The 24,149-nt window shown below is 35.5% G+C and overlaps 1 protein-coding gene across 1 annotated transcript; it reads left to right on the top strand.

The window, feature by feature from the left end:
* The first annotated feature begins 2,217 nt into the window (after positions 1 to 2,217).
* On the top strand, positions 2,218 to 23,110 carry LOC108780840 (zinc finger protein 628). Its single transcript, XM_018548656.1, has 5 exons — positions 2,218 to 2,587; positions 3,697 to 3,915; positions 5,023 to 5,243; positions 10,172 to 10,322; positions 22,797 to 23,110. Exons 1-5 carry the CDS (start codon positions 2,218 to 2,220, stop codon positions 23,108 to 23,110), a joined length of 1,275 nt encoding a protein of 424 aa, XP_018404158.1.
* The last annotated feature ends 1,039 nt before the right edge of the window (positions 23,111 to 24,149 follow it).

Raw genomic sequence — 24,149 nt, forward strand, 5'->3', positions numbered from 1 at the left:
TGTCAAATCTCGAATCGCTGTGCGTATATAAAAATTTTATAATTATATTACACAAATTGTTTTTAGAAAATACACGCAAAAATCATTGATGCCAATTAAAATTTTCCTCTTGACTGCGCTGATCTGTAAAATTTCCTGACAACTCGGGAAATCAATATCAGGCATATTGCGTGATAGAACGCAACTTGCGCGTAATGTATTTAATTCATTATTACTAATTATCACAAGTTGATCAGCAGTCCGGTGCTCGTTTTGAAAGCTTGCCCCATCAAGTTTGCGGACGGCACGGTCGAAGCATTTTATAGTGGATTCCTCGTGGAGCAGAACTGCAGAGCCGCATCGAGCAATCACATCTGTCCAACCTCGCGTGATTAGGATCTCGTCCCTTGATATATCCGTCTGATACTCGTTGCGATTCGCGCACGCACGATTTATAATTCATTTCGTAGAGTGACAACCGGCTGCGCGTTTGTGATTTCTTCCTCGCGGTTTACTCTTTCGCGCGTAAATTTTTCTTTTTTTTCCCTTTTTTTTTCTTTTTTATTGCGTCGTGAATCTGATACACGCGAAACAATGGCGCTAACCGTCGTCGACAATGCATTAAATGCATGCTCGCGTTTAGTTTAAACTCAGCGAGCATAAATATTCTGTATTCATTGATGTGCAAGATCCGCTGTACGATATGGAAACCAGCAACGATTTAAATAACTCTTCTAGCGGGGGTTGGATGACTGTTATGAATATGGAGTTTATAATCGCCGGCATTTCAATTCTTTATTATCGAACTTGATGAGATTGCTGTAAAGTATAACGAGCGTATAATTTGGGGAAGCTCGACTTTTGTATCGCGCAGCTCAGTTTCTGATTAGTTATATTTCCTGCTATAAATTTACTAGATTCCGATAAGCATGCAGACATGCATCTTATTTAACTACTTTATAATATTTAAATCAATTTTTTAATCGACAGAAACAAACAATATTTAAATTGCATGTATCTGCTATATGTAAAAGAAATATGTTACAGAATTGTGATAATTTCTTATTTAAGATACTTAATATTTATTTGTAATATTATTTCATAAGAGAAAAGCTAATATCGCAACGTTCAGAATAATTGTGCAAATGTTTTTAACGACTGTGCATAAAATGTTTTATTATACAAATAATACAAATAACAGCGCGCGTTATCTGTGTTTATGATTAATTTTTTATCATATGTTTGCAGAATAAATTTGGAAGATACGCATGTTGCGTAGTACGACACTATTGCTTTGTAATTTTTTCGATCAACACGTTTCAGTAAGCCGTGATTTTAGACTGTAATCATTCTTCGTTTATGCGATCGAAAGGATTTCAGATTTTATGCATCACGAAAGAATCCGCTTCAAGGCTCCATGTATTATTCATTTCTCTGTTAACGTATATGTTTCGTGCATGTAATGAACGCGTTTGTGGAATGCAGCCTCTACGCATGCTTTTACGCAAAATGTGTATAACTCATACTTAGCATGAGTTTCTATAGTTTCTTTATTTCGTAGAGAGATTTTGCGATCACTTTCGATTATATATTAAACTGCGTACAAAAGCGTAAGATAGACGAGAAATCTGATGAAGGAAAATAACATATAAATAGTTGGAAACGCATCAAAATAAAACTTACGTTTATCTAAAATATGTATCTTTCTTAGAAACGTTTCAAAAATTAAAATCGTGTGTTAGATATAATCTCTGATAAAAGATTCTTTAGATAAAGAACACTTATTTCACTTTAATGTTTCCTATTTTAAATATTTTCGTTTTTATCTATGTCGTTCTAGCGCAAGTATTTAATATTTAAGTAAACTTGAAATTTACTGACTGAAGATTTACAAAAATTACCAAGCAATGTTATTTATGAGTGAAGAAAACGGAATGATTTAGAATTATTTAAGGATTATAAGATGTTATTTTTTGCTCATATAAATTTTTCAGTTGCAATAAATGACATTTATGCTTAAATTAAATGCCATTATTTTTAATGGTCTTTGAAAACATTATTTTGCAATTTAGCACATGCATAATGATAAGAATGATCAATTTATCTAATATAGGGTTTTATCTGCATATACAGACATATGTTTATTGTATTTATGTTTAAATATATACTTTGAGAAAAGTTTGTCGCTAATGAAATTAAGTAGGGTGTTATTGCGATTTTGAAAATTATATATGTTGCATGCACATTTTGCATTCGTGCGTGGGTACGAATAATAAGCCAAGTATTTGCTCTCTCGTGATAGAAGCGGTACCTCGAACTTGGCACATGAAACCGGAACTTCATTGCAATCCCGTGGGAGTTCCGGCGGGCGCCTTGTCACCCCCGGCTACCCTCTCGCCACCCGGCAGCCCCAGCATAATCACGCTGCCATCCTCGCCTTGGAGCCCAGGTGTACCGGGAAGCAGTTCGAGCATCGCATCCACTAATGCATCTTCGAATCTTTGTCAACCTGTCCCCGATCGTTTCAGCGCCTTCACCCTCGTCTCGAATTACAATTCCGATCTGAGACTGCAAAGTCTACCACTCAGCGCTAGCGTTGCCGCGCGAGGTAAGTCGCGACTTCGCGAAGGCGAGGATGGTGTGAATTAGAGCAAATTTTTTTACCATAATATCTCTGACTTATGTAAATATTTATCAATTTATAATTGAGCCGCGAAATTTATTTAAAATATCAAAACAATATCCTCAAGGCCATAAGAGTCCATCGCTGGATGTTAGGTTGCGAAATGAAATATGAATCTTGTAAATTCAAACTTCGTGATGAGGTTTCGACGAGATTTCTCTCGTCGAAAGTCTCGTCGAAACCTTATCACAAAGTTTTAATCAAGTACGAAGTTTGAATTTACAAGATTTATATTTTATTTCGCAACCTAACATCCAGCGGTGGACTCTCCTATGGCCTTGAAGACATTGTTTTGATAGTTTGAAATCTATGAAGTTATTTACATATGTTTAACTAAACATTAAATTAAGAACTTTCTGATTATTTAAAATATTTTTAACTTAAAAGTATTCCTATACATAGAATATTATTGATATTATTAATATTCTTATGTATATTCATTATTTTTATACATAACTATATTTATTTAACAAATAAATTGATGATTTCAAGGACTCTTTTATATAATAATAATTAATACGTTAAACAGGGCGAATATAAGAGTCAAATTACAATTAAAAATCTAAATCTGATAATTTATTCTAATATATTGCGAAGAATATCACGTAATTTTTGGCGTTTCGTCCCGGTTTCCACTACTGGACTCATCAGTAAGGCATTGTAATGGAAGCCTACCTTATACGCCTTGGTAAGTTTTTAAATCGAGATTCTATATAAAGAGATATACGCGTGTCTCAGCACTTGCGAGAATTTGCGAATATCGATAGACCTCTGATGGCGAGTCGACGTAATGATATTCTTCGCAATATATTAGAATAAATTATCAGATTTAGATTTTTAATTGTAATTTGATTCTTATTTCGCCCTGTTTAACGTATTAATTATTATTATATTTATTTAACTTTAATATATGTCATTATAACATATGACAGCATAATCTTTCGAAATATTTTGTAAATTCTCTGTTACTTAGAAATTATCACACTTTTAAATTCCACGCTCTGAACTCAGCATGGTTACCTTTGTTGTCTCAGACATGCGTTGCGGTCTTATGTACGGTGGCTATGGGGCATCTGGGAGTGCCTGGTGGCGTCACATGGGCCTGCTGTTGCCACATAGTTTGCTCCCGCCTACGAGAATCCCATCCCAACAGACGACGCCGGTCACGAATTGCTCGCCTATTCATTCGGAACCTCTCAGTCCGGCACGTCCCGGTTCACCCCGAAGATGCACGCCGGAGAAGGCCAAATTCGGTGAGATTTGATTGAATCTCTCTTAAACAAATCTACGAATGTTTAACACGTTACGACTGAAAGATACATATATAGAGAAGAAACTTCTGTTAGGAGATGACATCGTTAAAATCCATCGAAGAATATTTGAAATGAATTTTTTTATTTTGAATTATTTTAAACTTTTTTAAAAATTACTCTCAAATATTTTCCCTTAGTAATAATTTACATAATTTAGTTTATAACATGACGATTTCTTTGGCTATTCATATATACTGCATGTGAAAAATGTGACTAATATTTGGACATATTCATACGTTCATTAACATTATTGATAATTGGTATTATGTATTTTAAATGTAGAGACAAAACATGAATATTTTAATATGACTTATAATTGAATATTTCCACTCAATAATAATCATAATTTACAAGAGTAAGTCTAGTAAAGTTATTTTTAGCTAGCTTTCCAGAATATGACTTTCGCTAGAACATTTAAAATGAGTTCTTTTAAAAAAAGTAGGCCGGTTAATGAGCAATTATCTGTAAGTGGGTGCTATCGATCGACCAACGTTGTCATATGAGATATCATTTATCGCTACCGCTCGACTTGGCTACATGGATATTAATTACCATCAATTAATTGCTATCTGCGTATGTATTATATGTATGTACGGTGTGCAAAAACTATAAAATTTCCTCGCATTTAATGATGATGTTACATGATCCATCATAAATTTTTTTTTCAATATCATAGCAATGGTATGAGGTTTCTTGTTTCTTTGTGTGTTCTCTATGATATAAGTTAATTTATGACGCTTAACTTATGATGAAATATTTCTACGAATATGTTTAATATGCTGACACTTTTTAATTTTAATTTTAAATATATGTGTGAATTATTTTTTACATATTTCATATGTATTTATACAATTTGAAGAATTTTGTATGAACAAAAGATTTATTTGTTTTACATGTCACAAACAAATAACTTATTGTATTTGATATTATCGTGACGTATTTATATATACAATTTAATTAAATGTTAAAATTTTCAAAATGAGAGACAAGAGCAGTGATTTGTCAAGCGCTCGAATAACAAAATAGACCGACGATTTTTCGTTTCAGAAGAGGAGGCGCCATTGAACCTCAGCACGAAGCCGAGCGACGTCTCGTCGAGTATCGGCAGCAGGAAAAGTGAAATCTGGTCACCGGGTTCAGTGTGTGAGAGGGAGGCCAGGGAAACGAGAGCACCGTCCTCCAGGAGTCCGTCCTCGACCCCTATAATTACGCGGCAAATTCATCATTCACCACTTACACCGCCCTCCTCGACGGAAAGAACTTTTCAAGTAAGTGTTCTTGTATTATACCTTCTTATTCTTATTCACGCACTTTATCCCGCTTCATCAGATGCCGTCTAAAGTTGTTTGTTCCGTATAAGCGAATGATTCGTAATTTTAACGAAGTAATACTTACCAAAACGGCTTAATTGTGAATTTTAATAGTAATATGTAACAATATGTGATGTAATTCTTGTTTAAAAAAATGCCGTAAGAAGGATTTATTTCGCGTTATTCTATATTCGGAGAAAAGGAAAAAAAAATGATATCAGAGTTTCTTGATTTAAAAATCGCCAATGATGCCAGAACCGGTATTACCGTTATAAAAAAAGATTTTTACAACGCTAGTCCTCTGCATAGATCGCATGAGCGAATCATTGCGAATCTGTTATCGCAGTGATGAAGATGGCTTTCGAGGAAGGCGACTAATATCAGTCCTGGAAATCTCGACGTGTGGTTTCCACGATATTTGGCTCATCGGAAAGTGGACCGCGTATCGTTGCACGCGTGTCTCATATACAGTGCGAATTTTATGAGGTCGACAAATTGACTCGAGCTTTTATTGGCAATCGCGTCTCGAGCTCGTAAAGAAGTTTCGATTTCTATACGCAGTTTGTATCGATCGAACGTCCGATCGCGGCAACCCTTAAACATTGTACCGCCGGCCGGCGGTAATTGGTCCCATCTTAGCGACTTTCCCCTCTGTTTTTCCCGTTCCTACCCTCCGTTTTAGAGCTTTGATGCGACTTATCTGTTTCCGAGAATCTAACCATACTGTCGTTTTAACTGACAACTATAATCAACCCATTGATATTAATAATTTCCTCGGCAGAAGAATAGGCTATTCGTTGATTGTTTGGATTAATTCTATTAATTCTATTTCTGTCTTGAGAGTAAAATGAATCGTTTGATTGCTAGTAATTATCGTTCTAAAGAGAATGTGGACAACATTTTCTTATACACATGTACAACACTAGAAGAATATTATGAATTTAATATAAAATTGAATGAGAAATTATAGTAAATTTTTTTTAATAATTAATTTTTAAAATTAAAAATTGTCGTAATCATGAGTACCTAAAAAAATATAACGAAATTTAGAATTAAATAAAAGATTAATAGAAATGTTTTTAAGATGAAATCGTCTATTCTTCTTAATCATCGTACTTATTTTAATCACAATGATTCGTAAAGGATCTTTTTATAAACGAAACATTATTCTCGGTTAGATTAATAGTTGATAAGCTAAGCTTCTCAGAACATGATAGCTTTTCAAAAAGGTCGCCGATGATCGATATGTGCGACTACTTGATGATGTCCGTTTTTTTACGAGCCACAAGAAGGTGCTTCTCGCCACCTTGGTCAGGTTCTTTGAAAATCGATATTTTTCTCTTCATACACAAAGATTCTTATCACAAAGAAACAGTATTCATGCAAATGTAAAAAAGGCATATTTACTCAACTTACTTATTTTCCAAGTTACATATAATTTTTAAAAACAGTAAAAATTTTAATTTCTATAATTAATTTCGTTTTATTCAGTAATTGATTTAACCGATGCTATTACAGTAACATCTCTCCAAGCAAATATAAAAGATATATATTTCATTAAGTGACTTATTAGAAGAAACTAAATAAATTCTAACGGATCGTTATAAAAGAGGATCGTCATAATCACTCTGTACCACTTTCCAGCTGTTTTAAATAAAACGTCATCAAATGCCTATACGGTTTAAATTAGACATCATCATCAGAATCATCATGCATCTGTTACAACATAGGCATGATCTAATTAACATAATGAAGTAATCCGGACAGACGAGTTGTCGAATATATACGTATCGGCTCATCCTTGACTTTATCGCAACGTTTCCTCTCGATACGCACAGAGGCGACCAGGCTTTTACGCGTGCCTACATACCGCGCGTAAAACCGGTCGATCTCCATTCCGTTCGGAGAACGAAAAAAAATCAGACTTCGGAGTCACGCGATATGAATTTCTTTGGGGCGCGCAAATACCCTTAAGTGCGTTGGGGCGAGGAAACGGGTCAAACGTTTTTGACGAGTACACGGACCTCGACAAAAGACCTCGCCGCTTCAATTACGTGTGATTGAATGGAAGTAGAGAAACTTGCCTCGCCGTGGTTTTACGTCCATGACACGTAACCGTAACTCGACATATTAGGATATGTGGGCCGCACACAAGCGCAAGCGTACTTATATGTGTATGTATATATTATATACATATATAAATATATACACACGCAGGTGAATAAGTGATTTTAATGTGATATTAAATTTTTGATGTCACCTGAGCCTAGATTTACTACAATTCGCTATTAAAAAACTATTAGCTCTTATAAATCAAGGTATTAAAATAGCCGCGAATTCCTAGATATATTTTAAGATAATATTTTCTCATTCATAAATGTGTGTATCTATTATATAATTCATCGGTGCTATGACAGAAAGTTTAAATTAAATTTTATTATCTATACATCCCATATTATCATTCTATTATATTTCAGATTTTTATAACGATTTTGTCTTTAGTAACTGTATTGGCTTTTCCCCCCAATTTAAAAAAAAAATATATCACATTTTTTCGATTTATAAAAGTAGAAACGCGAGTTTCAAAACATATTTAGAATTTTCTTATCAAATGATTCACGGACTTTTTTAAGTTTAAATCTCAAAAGGTGGTAACGCAGAACTAAGCTATCGCGTCAATGGGTTGTTGTGATGATACACAACAATATTTAAGTAAAACGTCCGTGGGAAAGCCGCAGTCTCTTTTATTTAATTCGCGCCTTGGTCGACAAGTGACAGATGTTCCAGGCCGGGCACAAAAAGCGTCGCAAGAGATTAACGGTAATTACACGATTTCGAGGATCCGCGAATCGCGAAGAGTGCAGAAACTGGAAGGCGGTCGGAGAATAAGGACGAGCACAGACTCACTCACTCTCTCTCCCTCTCTCTCGGCTTTGTTTCCGAACCATACCGGAAGCAGACGCTTTCGTGCGGTGACAATGGCGAGACTGCCTTGCCTCCTCATCCACCTTACTTCCCACAATCCGTCGTTTCCTTCGTGATCGCTCGACGCAGGCGTTCCGGCGGTGTTTATTAATGAAAACCCTCCCACTACAGCACCGCTTTCCTTTTCTTTCCTTCGTAGGTATCTCGTCAACGGGATGACGGTGTCCCATCGTTGACCGCTCCGAGAGCTCCCATTTTGCCAGGTGGACAACGGGAGCAATTAAGGGTGACAATTGTTGTGCGTGAGAGTCTATTGTCGTGATCGGTATATACCAACGACGTGACCATCTTGCTTTAATTACAGTTAAATGCCAGGGTCGTAAATATATTACTCTATTCTTCTTTATATCCTTTAACATTTTATACGAATTGTCGACCAGAATAGCTTTCTTATTCTGAAAGATAAAAAACAGATGACGTTACGTTTAAAATCTTGAATGTATATAAGACATAAATAAAAATTTTATTGTATATAAATGTATAATAGTACATATTCACATATTAAAATAGTTATACTCCATGCTAATCTTGAACAATGTTCAGCGTCGAAGATGATCTTTTTCCTTTGCATATGCTTCCACATATAATAGATTTTCACACACAATAAGTTTTACATATGCAATTTCAAACGTTGTGAAAATCTCCCAAGAGAGTAAGCACAATATTATAGTAATCTGAGCCATGCGATCATTGATATACCGATTTTGGCCGGTTCGGATTCTGTCGGGCGATGAGGATTAAGATTCATGCGTAGCAATATCATCGCAAAAAAGTCGAAAAAAAATGTTGCGTAAAGGCAAGTCGCTCTTCCCTGTACCTATAATATATTGATCGCGGCGCGACGTGAATCATGCGTGCGCGCAATAATATTCCGCGGTTGGCATATTCATACCCAGTATAAATTGTCAGCCTGGACACGCATCGAACCGCACCGTCGGGACATTGTGACGACTGGCGCCCGTGTGACAATGAACTAGAAGAGTGAGAGAGAAAGAGAGAAAAGGATAGAAGTGCGCTCGCGACGCTTCGTGAACACAGGTGTGCCTGGCGTCCCGGCGCCTAGGAACGGTGCGTCTTCCATCTCCCTCGTTGTCTGCTTTATTCCCTTTCTTACACGTCTGCGGTTGAAAATCAAAAGACTTTATAGCGTTAGCAAGAGTCGCGCCATGAAGGTGCATACAGTACGTTTATAAAGATAATAATTCGTATGAGCATTTCAAGAGATATAAAATTTTGAAAATAAGAATTTAAGGAAATAAGGAGCTCTGTCGAGCTCCTTCGATTGTTATAATGCAATCATCTTAAGATGTGTTTAATAAATAAATAGATAAATTGTAGTAAATTCGAGTATATTCGTTATCATATATAATCGCGAAGTGATCTCACTGATAAATTCTGAATGAATATTGATATATGATATAATATATATCATATGTATTATAAACTACAGATTCCTATGAAGTTGAGAAGCGTATAGAATCAGGAAAAGAATGTTCTTGAAAGGGGTGCAATCAATATCGCGTGCGGAAACACGAGCTGTCGAGGAGAAATTGATAAATTAGCTACTTAACGGTTTAAAACAGTTGGACGATGGTGATTTATCAGAAAAAGGAAATTGCTATTAACGGTAGAATGGAAGTGATTTTGCATTATTAGATTTGAAATTAATAAGATTGTATTTTGAACATTCTTGCGCAAATAAATATCAATATACGATTATTTTTATAACCATTGTTATAGGATTAAAAAACAAATTCTCTTTCTATTTTTATTCCATTAAAAGCTTAATAAAAAAGAATCAAGTTTGAAAGAATGTATTGTACGTATTTGTATTAGGGACGATAAATAGCTTTATTAAATAGACATAACTCTAAGGTAAATTGCTTTGTTTGTTACAATAGTGTAAGCAGTGTGGTAAGGCTTTCAAACGGTCAAGCACGCTTAGTACTCACCTGCTGATCCACTCCGACACGAGACCTTATCCCTGTCAATATTGTGGCAAGAGGTTTCACCAGAAGTCGGATATGAAGAAGCACACCTACATCCATACTGGTGAGTTCTCAGTAATCCAATCCATCATGATATGATTTTTAATGTGTTAATGAAATTGCGTAAATAATTCTTAATGAATTGCGCAACAAATTAAAAATTTACTTATACATCGATACTTAAAATATTTTATTTACAAGAATGCATCTCGCTTTTTGCACAGATAAATTTATGAAAATTGTATGTATATAGCATTCACTAATGTCCTACATCGCTTGATAATATATAGAGTCTCAGAAATATCGCATTGATCTCTTTGTCTCGTCAGCTTCAGACTTCTAAAGAGAGATTATAATATAGTACGTTAACCGGACAAAGCGGTGAACCGCATATGACAAAGTTTTGGCATACGAGGGTATTGCGTGAGCATCGATAATTGCGATCGTCCGTAACAAGCCTCTACTTTGTACATCTAATTTTTACGTTGCGACTATACTCGTACAAGTCCAAGTTTTGTCCTCAGAATTACAGCTTGTCGCGTGTACTCCCTTAAACTTCTTTCTCCGTGGTCTTCGACCAAATGTTGCTCTTGCATACCGCCGATCGATAACTACAATTGCTGGTAACGAGCTTCTGTCTTTAGTCTCTACATCCAAACGGAAGACGCAAAGCGAACAGTTAAAAATAGTTTCAATAACAGGACACTGCGATGGCTTTTTCTCTTTACTATACTAAATCACTGAAATAATTAATTGATATCTAACATATTATTTTACCGTAGATATACTCTTCTGTCTAACATATATCTCCAGCAAATACTGGAAAACAAAATGTATAATAATTTTAATGTTACTACAATTGTATTTAAATTATTAGATGTGCTCAATGCTTTAAATCATGGTGTTATTTTTGTCTTGAGTTGTAGAAGGTAATATCATTATTCTTTCATACTTTATCACGAACCTAAAAAGATGCATAATATTCCACGCGTTACTTGGAACAAAAGACAAGCGATCGGCGTCCTCGGCGGGTGGTTTTCGAATTATTTATGAAGGCTGCCTTGTTGCCACCGTGGTAGACCATTTTGTACATTATTCAGAACATTGGTGTCCTGTGATCAGAGAAATATGTTCGGACATAAGTCACGCGCAAGTCATGGAACAAAAACAGCCGAAAGTACGTCTATTCTATAGTTTTTGTGAACAAGTGAGGTTTGTTGAAAATATTGATATCTCGATTTTATATATAAAGCGTATTTAAATTAAATTATTAATCTCCATGAGAGTTTTGTGTTAGTCTCTCGAAAACAACATTTTATGACAGATAATGGCGTCAAAAAAGTAATTGAAAAATAATTCTATAGAATAGTGTTGACTGAACTTTGATGGATTGAATCCGTTAATATATTTATGAAATACGACGATTTTTTTATATTATAAATCAATAATACGTGTATATTATAATGCAGTTATTGTGATATAAAAAGATTTTATGTATTATAAATATCTGAACAATTTAAAACGCTTGTAAAATAATTTTTCGCTTGCTTGAAATTATAACAAATTAATTAAAATTTGAAGACATTGTTAATATATACTCAATCCATTAGGCATAATACACCTCGTAAGCTATTTGCAGAGACACTTGCAAAAAGTCGCATTTGCTTGATGTGCGTTATCGCGTAAATGAGATTGCAACGCGCATCTGTTCGATCAAGCGCGACGAAAAACGAAGGGACAACGGACTTGCGACCACACCTTTATAACAACGCACACGCGTTTAAAATGTGTGCGACGCATCCTCAATAGGGTGTCTCCACGAATGTCGCACCCACGTCTCTACGCGACTGACCCTTTTCGCATATGAAAGAATCACGTAGAAGGCATATACGCGACACCAGGAATCGATATCGCGGCATCGCGTACTTTAGATAGAAAGGGGAAATAAAGGAGAGAGAATGTATAAATCTATCTTTCGACATGTTCTTTCCATATCCAACGAGAGATCTTAAACGGAATCTTTAAACATCTTTTCAGAAACGTTCTTTGTAATAAAAAAGATGATAGTTATCCGAAGTTGAATTGACATATTTTTCTAACGTTTATACCTCGCGAAGAGAAACTATCAGCGCGTCGTTAAACTTCAACATTGCCATTTAATTTGCGATATAGAAACGCTACTACGACAAATGATAAAAGGCAAATCACTTGCTAAAATCTAGCTTATACGCAAAATGGCTGTCATCAAAACCGCTCTTCGCCGTTTCATTTGATAGTGGTGGATAGGATAATTATCCTCTTTTACAATAAAAGCCAGAAAAAAATGGATTGGCATGCAATCAGATTAGCTCCGGATTTGATTCATTCGAGGTTTGTGTGTCGCGGGAGACCCAAACGCGAACACGCACATTACCCGCAATAAATATATCGGCAGATCATCAGGCTCTTTCATATGGAAATCGTGTCTCGTCACGCACGCTCTCTTTCAGATGGTTATTTTTGTTTCTTTCGTCTGAAGTAAAAATTAATTCATTGCATACAACAAATTATTGGGAGCAACGACGATTATCGCAAAATTATTGTATTTTTAGATTAGTTATCTTAATTTATAAAATAAAAATTGTAAATATTTTTTCTATAATACATATATTTTTTAAATATTATTTATGAAAGATTAACTAATTAATTATAACAATTCAATTATGTATATACATATATGTATACATATATAGATATACAATATATACATATTGAATATTGTTTCTACACACGCTTTAAAAATTTAGTAGAAAATATAAAAATGTTAAATATGTACTAGCCATATTATGACTTCACGATATGAAATAAAGTAAAAAGAGAATTTATCGAGAAATGAAATTTGAAATTTGTTCCTCGAATATGTGATGTAAATTTCAAAATGATCCAAGATTAATATTTGATGAATCATTCGCGATATTGAAGGTAGTTTCCAAGAGGCGATTTGTTGCTACATGCAAAGAGATAATCTGCGGACGGGAAATGTATTTGTATCGTACATCAAAAATGATCGTATATATCTTCGTACCATCGAGTGTACCTAACGAATGACCACACAATCGCAGCATGATTTTTCCACAATTCACTGCAGCCTATTATCGGCAATTTCTCGAGAGAAGAAAATAACTACTCACCACATCCTAACGATAACTTTTTTATAAAGATACGTGGATTTGTTGTTAAAATGATTACCTAGCTTTTTGAAATATTCATAAAATGCAACGTATTCTGTTTTACTTTATGTGCGTTTTGTATTTGCTGTTCTATCGTTATTTGAATTATTAGAAGGAAATAAGAAATCTCATAGAGTATATTTTGATATTTCAAATCGTTTATGTGTGACAGAATAAATAAATTTCATAAAGTGATAAATGTGTGACAGAATAAAAAAAAGTTCATAAAGTGATAATTTGAAAGATTCCTTAAAAAATTTCCTATTCTTATGAGAGAAAGAGAGAGAAGACATATAAAAACTAGAAATTCAATTATTAATTTTTTTTATATGAAATGTTCAAATATATCATATTTCCTGTTGTCATAAATATAAATATGGATGTCCCAGTAAAATAATTGTTTTGATGGAAAAGCAATTAATTAAAATCGTTTTGACTCACGCATTAAGCCATAAATTGAATCCCCAGATGTATCGAATAACGTGTGATCCAACCCCCGGTCTTGGTGTAAATTGCGGATTCGACCGTTTTTCTTGAGCAATCGTCTCGTGGCGAAAGCGGGACATAAAAGGAAGCGCCGATCGGGAGCGATAGGGACATATTTTAATGGCGATTTAATCAGCTGCCTCGGCCACGTTTTCTCGTGGAAACAGCCGGAAGGAGTGCATGTACGATGGGAAACGGTCTGTTTGTCGCGCGCAAAGCGAGTTTCCGGCACGCCACGTGCCCGACACGGGTCGTCGTGGGGCGTGCGTGTCTCGTGCTAATTAGCGGCTAAGAGAACGAGCCGCTCGTCGTCGTGTGTTAGGGACTACCGAGAAAGGGAGCAATAGCACCCTCGAATGCTCGAGGAACTCGCTCTAGCCACTTTGTACTCTCTACGTTTCTCCACGAGGGGTGAACGTAATGCGAATTTAATCGACCCTTCTTGCAGCGACTTTCCGCTACCAATTTTATTCTCTCTCGTAACGCAGCACCGCGATATCGGAATAGTCCGGATTTATGTCTTAATTATATCCTCAAAGAACGACGTAAAAGAATTTGATTAATTCAGTTTACTATATCATTTAATTAAACAAATGATTATTTTATGTAGAACAAAATCCAGAATGTATAATTAATTTAAATTTACAATATTTAAATATTAAATCTTATAGAACCGTACATGTGAGAAACACAATCAATAAGAAATTGCCTTTAACGGTAGAGCTGGATCTTTTAGGTGGTACTATAATTCCGTGTGAATTTATATACTACGTATGTAAATCCAGGTTTGACTTCCGGTCGGGATAATATTTTTCGCAATATAAATTAATTATTTACAGATTTTTAATATGCCATTCATAGATTTTAATGTCATTCAACATTATTAAGATCCAAGATGCTATGAGCATCAAAATTGTTAAAATTGCTAGAAAATTTAACTCGTGATATTATCGCGGTAGTTTCGTAGAGTTGCGTTTCAAGACCGAAAAATTGTTCGGCGCGCAATTTAAAAGATTACATATACGTAGTACATAAATTCATACGGAATTATAATTAGCACCTCTAAGATTCAGCTTGACCATTAAAGGAATTTAAATTTAGTCAAATAAATTGACGACCATCTTCTAAAACGCACTATATTGTTTAAATTCGTTTTCTTGAATTCATAAATTTTGCTTTTATATATATATGTATATATATAGAATTTAATATATTTCTTATTTGTGACTTTAATAATTTAAAAGAATTTATTTTATAATGCAATGATATTTTTTACTTGCTTATAATTTTTTACGTCGTTATATTTTAAAGCTAGTGCAATATCTTAAAATGAAAGTGCAAGTAATCAGCGACCACAAATGTTTTCGCATTATAGGTAATGAAGGAAGATAACGCAAAATATGTAGGAAGTAAATGTGTTTAAATGTGTTTTTATCGTTTAAATACCTTCAATATACGAATCACCGATGTTTGCAACAATTTTCAGAAAAGCTTGTGCAAGCTTCTACGTCATCAAACTCCTTGAAATGTAATTGTGGGTGATAATGAACTTATTAAAGTTTATTATGTATGCAATTTGTAGTTGAAATTTATGGCAAAAGCTTGTATCTTAAAGTGACTCAGTTGGAAAACATTTAATACTGTCTATAACAATACTAATATTAGTGACAGTTCGTGCAGGATGACATCATCAGCGAAGTAAAATCGACCGACGTAAACATTTTTATGCGAAACGGCGATGAACAATTTGAAAGCAAATGTAAAAAAAATGATGCAGATAATTGCAAAATTGAAATTTTTTGTTGCTTTTTCTCACAAAAGAACATTGTCCAGCCATTAAAGACTTTTTTTTTTAAAGAAAACTATAGGTTTAATCATTTTACCAAGAGCTATGCTTCACCTTATACACGTGTCATAATGGGATCTTTCTAAGAAATAAAGATTTAGAGGCATTTTAATTCAAAATTTCATACAATAAAGTGTTCCTAGAAAATGCGCTATACGGTTTCAGTTTTACAAAGTATAATATTTCATCTATCTTTTTTAATGTATGTACATCAGTAATAATTTTCGTTCAAGAAAAGTAAAGATCAGAAATGTTTCGGGGAAGCTTTTCCACGACGAAAATATAAATAATTCTTAGACGTGGGATACGCACCAGGTTTTTCATTGTCACTATCGTTGTATGATGGCGGTGGCGTCTTTGTAGGATAGCGATGTCGCCTGCAATTTAATTTCTTGCATAATTGATGATTGCGTATCATGATTCCTACGCGTCTTAAACGCAACGTACACTTTGCGTATAGTATGAAAAAAACACGACTCGTGTCGAACTTATAATTCTGGCTCTTGCATCGAAAATTTAAAATTTAGTTAAAGTTTTTCTAATACTGAAGATTTTTTAAAGTTCAGCGGCTTGTTTGACATCTCTTAACTTTCTCTCCCTTTAAAATTATCATTTACCGCAACACTACTATTTGATTGAACGTTCTAGTCATTCCTGTTAGTCTTTTCCTTGAAATTGAATAGAAAAGAAAGTACGTTGGAAATTCTCGAGCGCTTGATTCTAGGAAATAAAATTGATGCCTAGCTTACAGAACTATGGATCAGTAATTATCTTTTGTTTCGACGAGTATTATCTACTATTTACAATGTATTTTTGTAGCTGTAAAAAAGCTGAAATAATAATGATTGTTTATGTATATATTCTTTGATTATGTATGTGATGAAAGATAACTATCGATTGATATATCACAAGTATCATCGTGCCATGGTTGATTGGTGAGTTCAACGCGATCGAATCGACGTCGTCACCAATGATTCACTTCGGGACGAGCTTGTCCGTGTTCGCGATACGATAAAATATTTGCGTAATGCACCTTTCGTGTTGTATCGCGGTAAAATTATTCATCGCACGGGGATGCACCCCGTCATTCTCGACGCGATAATCGAAACCGTGATGACGGTCATTGATGAAAAAAATTTCTACCGTCTCTCGCGCGCACTTTTGTTATCATCGAGACACACTCTTACTCAGCAATTTTGATCCGTCCACTGGACTTTTCCGAGCGGATCGATAGGATACCCCGTTCACCCCGTTGCCGCCGATCGAAAGGGGAAAGAAAAGAAGAGAGCGTTTATATGGGAGTAAGTCGGGATGATGATCGCTTCCGGCGATCGACGCCGATGGAGGACAACTTTTTTCCGCATGCCAGGCAGCAATCGGCGGAAAAAAATACGGTCGGCTACGACGATCATCCGCCGGCTGCGTGTTTCCGCGATTGTGAACTTTCGCCTATGCAAGCATCCGCGGATAATGCGCGCTGATCGTACGACGTATCTACCTCGTCATTCGCTGAAACAACCGTCACGAGCGCTCTGAAAGAGTAATCGAGGCGAATGCGCGGGTATCAAGCGAAATGTTACGTTGCCTGCAAATTGTGCCGGCAAATGCTATGATTTCCCAGTGCGTCATTGAACCCCAAACGGGGCGGGAAAACAAAGAAAGGGGCGTTTGGTGGATTTTCACGAAATGCAATTTGTTGTCATCGCTTATATTATTTTATTGTACGAAATTCGTTGATTATGGGTTTAAATAATACAAGTATCTATAGGATGTAAGGAGCTCTCTAGCAAACATGAACTAATGCTAACATAACCGTTAGTTATACATTCACATATGTGTCACCGTATTACTATACTTTCTAAAACTTTTAGAATAAATTTCACTCTAGAGAATGAAATCCCACTCTTAAAAAATGGAAAATTGAGCTACTCTTTTTTACGATTAGGTTATACTCTTTAAAGCGAGGCTCCACTCCAAAGAATTTAAAGAGTATAGTTATATTGTTGAGTAAGAAATGATAACTACAATTATGTTATTAGTTGACGTTTGCTGGGGAGCCTTACCTTTTTAGAAAAATTTTGGTTCTCTATAATTTAAGTTCGGGATTTTATAACAAAAAGCAGGGATTTGACACTTTTCTCAAAACTGCTGGGCTATCGCGTGACGTTGGAGATCTTTTAACGAGCTTCATTTCCCTATAGCGCGAAAAATCCGCACGAAATCGATGCTTTCTCTCCCTTCTCTTTCTTTCTTCCTCTCCGTCATCGCAGTCGATATCGCCGCCATTACATCACGTTCGTTAAAAGAGACGGACCTGCATAATTAAGAGGACTCGTTCTGCGTCCCGCGCATACAAAGAGAGAGAGAGAGAGAGAGAGAGAGAGAGAAGCGCGCTATTCGCTCCTATCATTATAATCGGCCGCGAAGCAAACGTTTCAGCCGGTAAATATTTAAGTCGGCTGGTAAGGGGCCGGTAATGAGAGTCGAGATGGATCGATAGACATAGTACGTAGGACGAGGTGTATACGCACGTTGTATGGGTCGCTGACACTCTCGATAAATATTGTCGGGCAGGCCGCGAATCGTACCTTCTCGTTTCTTCGTGTGTCCGTGCGGGAGAGATGACGGCGATACCACCCTCGCCCCGGAGAAATTAAAAAGTCTAGGGCAAACATCGCGCGCTGTCACACTTTTCTCCTCCTTCTCCCCAACCCCGGAGTCGCTCTCCCTCCTTGCCTCGTGATGTTAGTCTTGAAAGGCAAATAGACGTAGTAAATGTGATTTAATCGCGCCGCTTCGATCCGAATATTATATCTCTCCTTTCCGGCCGTCTCCGTTCTTCTCGAGCTAATTAAATATTAGCTCGCAAATACGACTGTTTCAAACACGGCAAAACTTCGTGCTAATGGCGTTCTGAGCTCCGTTAGCTTTAAAATTCCGCAAAGTGTTTAATCGTCGCGCGTGCCTCCAAGGCCGCCACGAGACTATGAAAGCCCCGAACGCGAATTCCTCATAAATTTTCCGATAAAACTTTGTGCATAGACGCGACATTCGCGTTCGCGCTTTTTTACTTCCGTAATACGTAACACATCATTCCTAAAAGTACAATCGTATTTCTTGCAATATTTTATCCTATACTCATTATTTAACACGAAGAAAGTTTTCATCGCGAGATAAAAAGCAATACAAAGATGTTTATAGTTATAGTCAACAATGTTGCATGCATGCTATTGAAAACGAGGCGTAAAATAGTTGCGGAAAACGTGTACGCGGAATAACAATCGGTCGCATAAGCTTGCTCAAAGTGAATGCTGTAATTAAGCACGTGGTATTTGCAAGTTTGTATGCGCAGTTTTTACTATCCCATTAGTGTTGTATAACGAGCTTGTTAATAAGTATGCGGCATGTATCAGTGCGATATATTCAACAAACATGATGTGTGTAAATAAAATTACCAAATAAAATCACGGGTAAATTGCATTATTGACACATAATTTTCATACGAGTAATATTGATTTTAACGGCATATTCGCACAAAGTTTCTTGTCAATCCCGCACATTATTTTTGTGCTCCAATTATTTTACTTTAAAATAATTAAAATTATTTCAAAATATATTAATTTAATTATGTATACATATATTTTGTTTTAATTATAGAAAAATTGGTTTCAATTGTTTTAAAATAAAATATTTAAAAACCATTATCTGTATTTTGCGACACTATAATCAGATTTGTAGTTAAAAATTTTTTTTTTATTTTTCAGGAGAGTTTTTAAAGCACAAGAGATAAATGTTGAGGCGTATAATTCATAACATGAATTAAATACATCATATTACACTTAAATTATCATAATATTGTTTCTTCTAAGTTAGTTTACTATATTATTCACAATTTTTTGCTTTACAATTGTCATTGTTGATACAACGTACGGAAAATATGTATATTGCAAAATATACGAAGTAAAATCGATGTGTTTGCTCTAAGCTTATAAATTGTCTTGAGATATTAACGGCACATGATAATGCTTTTCTCTGCGTCAAGCAATACGATATAAAATTGAATCGTAGGTGGTACAATTATGATAATTGTATTTTCCTTTGTGTAGTCATGAAGGATGGTAAGAAACGGAATGTCTGCTTTCCGACAAAGCGACATTGTCATGCACTACGTTATTGTACGCGCCCATGTTGTGAGCGATAATTCCAACAATAATATATCGAAATGAAACGTCAATAAATTTAATTTAAAGAAAAGAGCATCCGCTCAGAGATATGAGTCAAAAGAAAAGAAAGTTTCTTTATTCCGAGCGTACGTGTGATACGAGAAATCTATTTTGAAAGAAATTATTTCGCATATTGAGCGATTTGGAATATAATAATATATAGACATATATATTTTTTGACGTCTGTATTTCGCAATGATAGGTATTGCAAATTAAAGAACGTAAAATCCATTAAACATAAATTGAAACGTTTTCGTCACCGATTCTATCTTTTCTCATGCGAATACGTAATTAAGTACCTACTTTGCCATTATTCGCCGCGCTTTGCACGGTGACATACAGTCACCCTACTTTTTCCGCAAAGAGAGTCGTTTTTTTTCCCTCAGGACACTCGTGAATTTTGCTCCATTGTTTGTGCACGTTTGTTTGAAAGAGAGAGGAAGAAAGCAAGAGGGAAATACCGCTTGCGCAACGTCCGCTCGCGAAATTAATTTCTTTTCGATAGAATCTTAACGACAACGCTTTCCGTCGTATTACAACATTCGGAGGCGTCCGTTCGCTTTTATCATCGTTTTACAATCATAAAATTGTTTGCTTGGAATTTCGAGCGAAAGAGGAAGGGATCGTCGTCTCCGCGGGTACAGGTGTTTGCTCGGTACTATCACCGCCGGTCGATCGTTTTGTTAGACGAGCGACAGTGGTGACTTTTAGAAGGCCGTGACAAGAGTTTACAAGTACGCTCTTTTTTCTTTTTTCTTTATATTATTGCTATCTACCACGAGGCTGCGATCTGCGCGCGGGACGATTGTACTTGAGCGTCAAGATTCGCGAAAGCGATTAAATGCAAAAGTTGTTGATTTTTTTCTTCCGTGTAACGATATCACGAGAGCAATTGCAAGATGCGCGCGAGATTGTGCGACTGGCGCTAATAAATGATGTCGGTCGTAACACTTTCTGTTTTCGATGAAATTGTATTTACTGGAAAATTACGATTAAATATAGTATTATATTTTATTGCCGAAAATTTGCATGCAGGAAAAAGTATCCACGGTTTCTGTACTTAATTTATAAAAATTGAAAAATTTTCTGAATATTATAGAGAGTTAAAAAGAGTAAAAAAGATTTCTGATGTATATTTAATTATTTACTAAGATAAAAAAATATTTAGTCATCTGGTCGAAAAATTAACCTTGTCAAAAATAGAAGTGATTTTGAATCTGTTAGTACAGGTGATTTGCTTACATGTCACAAAATCGTATGTTCTTTTTTTACATAAGCCGATTGGTATTAAAATGTTATCAGAATAAAATATTTTTTTAATATAAAAAAGTCTAAAAATCTACGCTTTTTTATAAGCTTGTATATGTAAAATAATTGAAAAAGTCGATTTGTGATAGAAAATAGTATCTATGGATTAATTTCTTGATTTTAATTATACATTTTTTCACTTGATGAATACTATAAAAAATATCTTACTTGGTGTATAACAAGTATGATTATCCTTCTTTCATTTATTACGTCTGATGATTATCGACGCCTCCTTTCATTTCTCTGCTAATTTTTCTCGAACACGGCTTCAAGGGTATGAAGATTATTTGTCAATCATCATATTAATGTCGCGAACGTGACGACACACTTCGGTTGCTAATTTTACATGTAAAATAATTGTTCTTGATTGCACTTCGTACTTGACAGAACTAAGCTAACGTTGTCTTTGGACAATCGGTTGTCTCTAAAAGTACCAAGCCAAGGGTTTTAGTCATCGCTGTCAGACGCGCAAGTGCCGGCTGACGCCACGATTTATTAGTTGATTCAGTTGCGTTTAGTTAACCTTGGTTCATTATTCCAGATCGCTCACCGGCTCTCTTTCTCGCACGATAATCGAATTTGCAACGCGTACATTTATAACTCGCCCCTTACTTCCCATGATGTGGTTAATCGTCGTCGATCAAACTTTATGTATTCACGAGTTTATTAATGCTAATATTTAATTGATTGATTTCCAATTAGAAACGTAATATTTCTTATGATCTTGTAATTAGACAGATGTTGCAAAATTCGGAAAAATTTTCGATATGTTTTTATACATATATATTAATGAATACGTATAAAAAGTGTGAAACTTTTTTAATATATATTAATTAATATATATATTAATATTATATATATTAATTAAGATAATCGTACTTATACCTAAGCTCTGCGTTTTTTTTTTGTTTTTTACTGAAAATTGGAAAACTAGCTGTCAGATTCAATAGAATTTGCATTTTTATCATATGATCTGCGGAATTAATTACTTGATAGCTATACAAAGTAATAACTTATATATGAAATATTCGATCGCGATCACAACACTTTACATTTGGCGTCATCGATAACAGAATGCACTGAGCAATTAACTGATACGAGCAAGTCACATAGACAGCTTGTATAATATACTAGTGCTATATATTGAATTCAGTGTGCATGTGTGTAATTACCTACAAACAGCGACTATAGATCGTATTAAGTATTCGACCGTATCTTAATTAACAAAATTATACTTGTTGAAATGGTCTTTGGAAGAATGTCAAATTTTATTTCAGAAAGTCAACGCAAAATCTGCTATTATAATTGATACTTTAGATCTATTTAGAAATTACCTTTGACTTACGCTATGTTATTATAGATACTGTACGTTAGAATATTTTTTGAAAATATTATCGTAATTATAGTTGAACGAAACCGCAACAACGTATACTGATTCAGAAATGGTTTTTAATTCTATTTTACAGGAGAGAAACCACACAAGTGCGTCGTGTGTGGCAAGGCATTCTCCCAGAGCAGCAATCTGATCACGCACATGCGTAAGCACACCGGCTACAAGCCGTTTCAGTGTGGGCTTTGTGATAAGGCGTTCCAGAGGAAGGTCGATCTACGTAGGCATCGGGAAGGTCAACATCCGGCGGCGCCGGCGCTCGATTATCGCTCTCTGCAGATACCACCGCAGCAGCATCAACAGCCAAATGGCAACCGGCACTCACCGTTACCACCGCACTCAGCATCCTCCGCGGGTTACCACGTGATATCCGTTCCTGGCAGTAGCTGAGACTCGTTCATTTGACAGACACTTCGTCCGTGAACGCGTACCAGGCCCTTGAACCGGATAACCGAGCGGTATGTATCGTTGGATCGCGACACTACCATGATCGGTTGGGGGAGGGCAATTACTGCGAGTACTGCGAGACCGGCTGTCGGGGAAGCGAGATTTCGTAGATACTTCAACTCCGGAATTGATTAGACGGAGTAATAAACATATCACTTGAGCGTGTGTATATCAAAATGAATGAATATATCAAAATGTATTCTTGAGACAGCCTGCAGGAATTCAGCGTCTTTTACGTGAGATAGTTTAATTACTGTGCGAGGTTGAATATAGTAAGGTAAAGTCAAATCTCGAAAAGATATTACTTCTCGAATTAAAGTAGAAGAAAAGATCTCAGTGCTGTATGTTTTATATAAACGAAAATAATTTGTTGTCTCTCATCGAAATTGTGTAAGATCGGAAGTCTGAGATACGTTCACAGATTAAAGATAACGCTTATATACCTTTAACTCGCGTGATTATCTGGTTTGGCACGTTGGTATTATAATATGTCAATACAAAATATCGGAAACGTCTCATGTCCGCATTAACAAATGTCGCTTCAACGTGAAGACACGTGTGCATTTTCAATTAATTTTACAAATAAACGACTAACGTGTAGTAATGCACGTGTATCAAAGAGAGAATTGTTTCGAGATGTAGCGCTTCGTCTTTGTCATATCAATGATTATACTTATTCTCTCAATAGTGTGTATATGTATGCAACATGCTAATACCAGCTTCTTGAGCAACACGTGATACATCTCGACGTCAAAACAGCACCGTTGTATATCGTATATCCGTGTCGGTTGGAACGCGAATATAAATCATATTAGACGCGATGTGTACTTTCGCATCGAATCACTCCTTTCATTTTATCGGCCTGATTTAACTGCAAGTTATACTCCAATGGTCGCAGCTCTAGTGATGTATCGATAGTGTCGATGTTTCGGAATGTTCGGAATATCCGGGATGTCCACGAAAGTGTAACGCAAGTTATCGA

The sequence above is a fragment of the Cyphomyrmex costatus genome, unplaced genomic scaffold, assembly GCF_001594065.2.
Source record: "Cyphomyrmex costatus isolate MS0001 unplaced genomic scaffold, Ccosl1.0 scaffold75, whole genome shotgun sequence".
Lineage (NCBI taxonomy): Eukaryota > Metazoa > Arthropoda > Insecta > Hymenoptera > Formicidae > Cyphomyrmex > Cyphomyrmex costatus.

Excerpts from the sequence above, each read along its gene's own strand:
- LOC108780840 (XM_018548656.1), top strand. The coding sequence starts at position 2,218 with ATGCACATTTTGCATTCGTGCGTGGGTACGAATAATAAGCCAAGTATT. Across the intron at positions 5,244-10,171 it reads CGACGGAAAGAACTTTTCAA|TGTAAGCAGTGTGGTAAGGC; the intron begins GTAAGTGTTCTT and ends TTGTTACAATAG. Across the intron at positions 10,323-22,796 it reads GCACACCTACATCCATACTG|GAGAGAAACCACACAAGTGC; the intron begins GTGAGTTCTCAG and ends TCTATTTTACAG.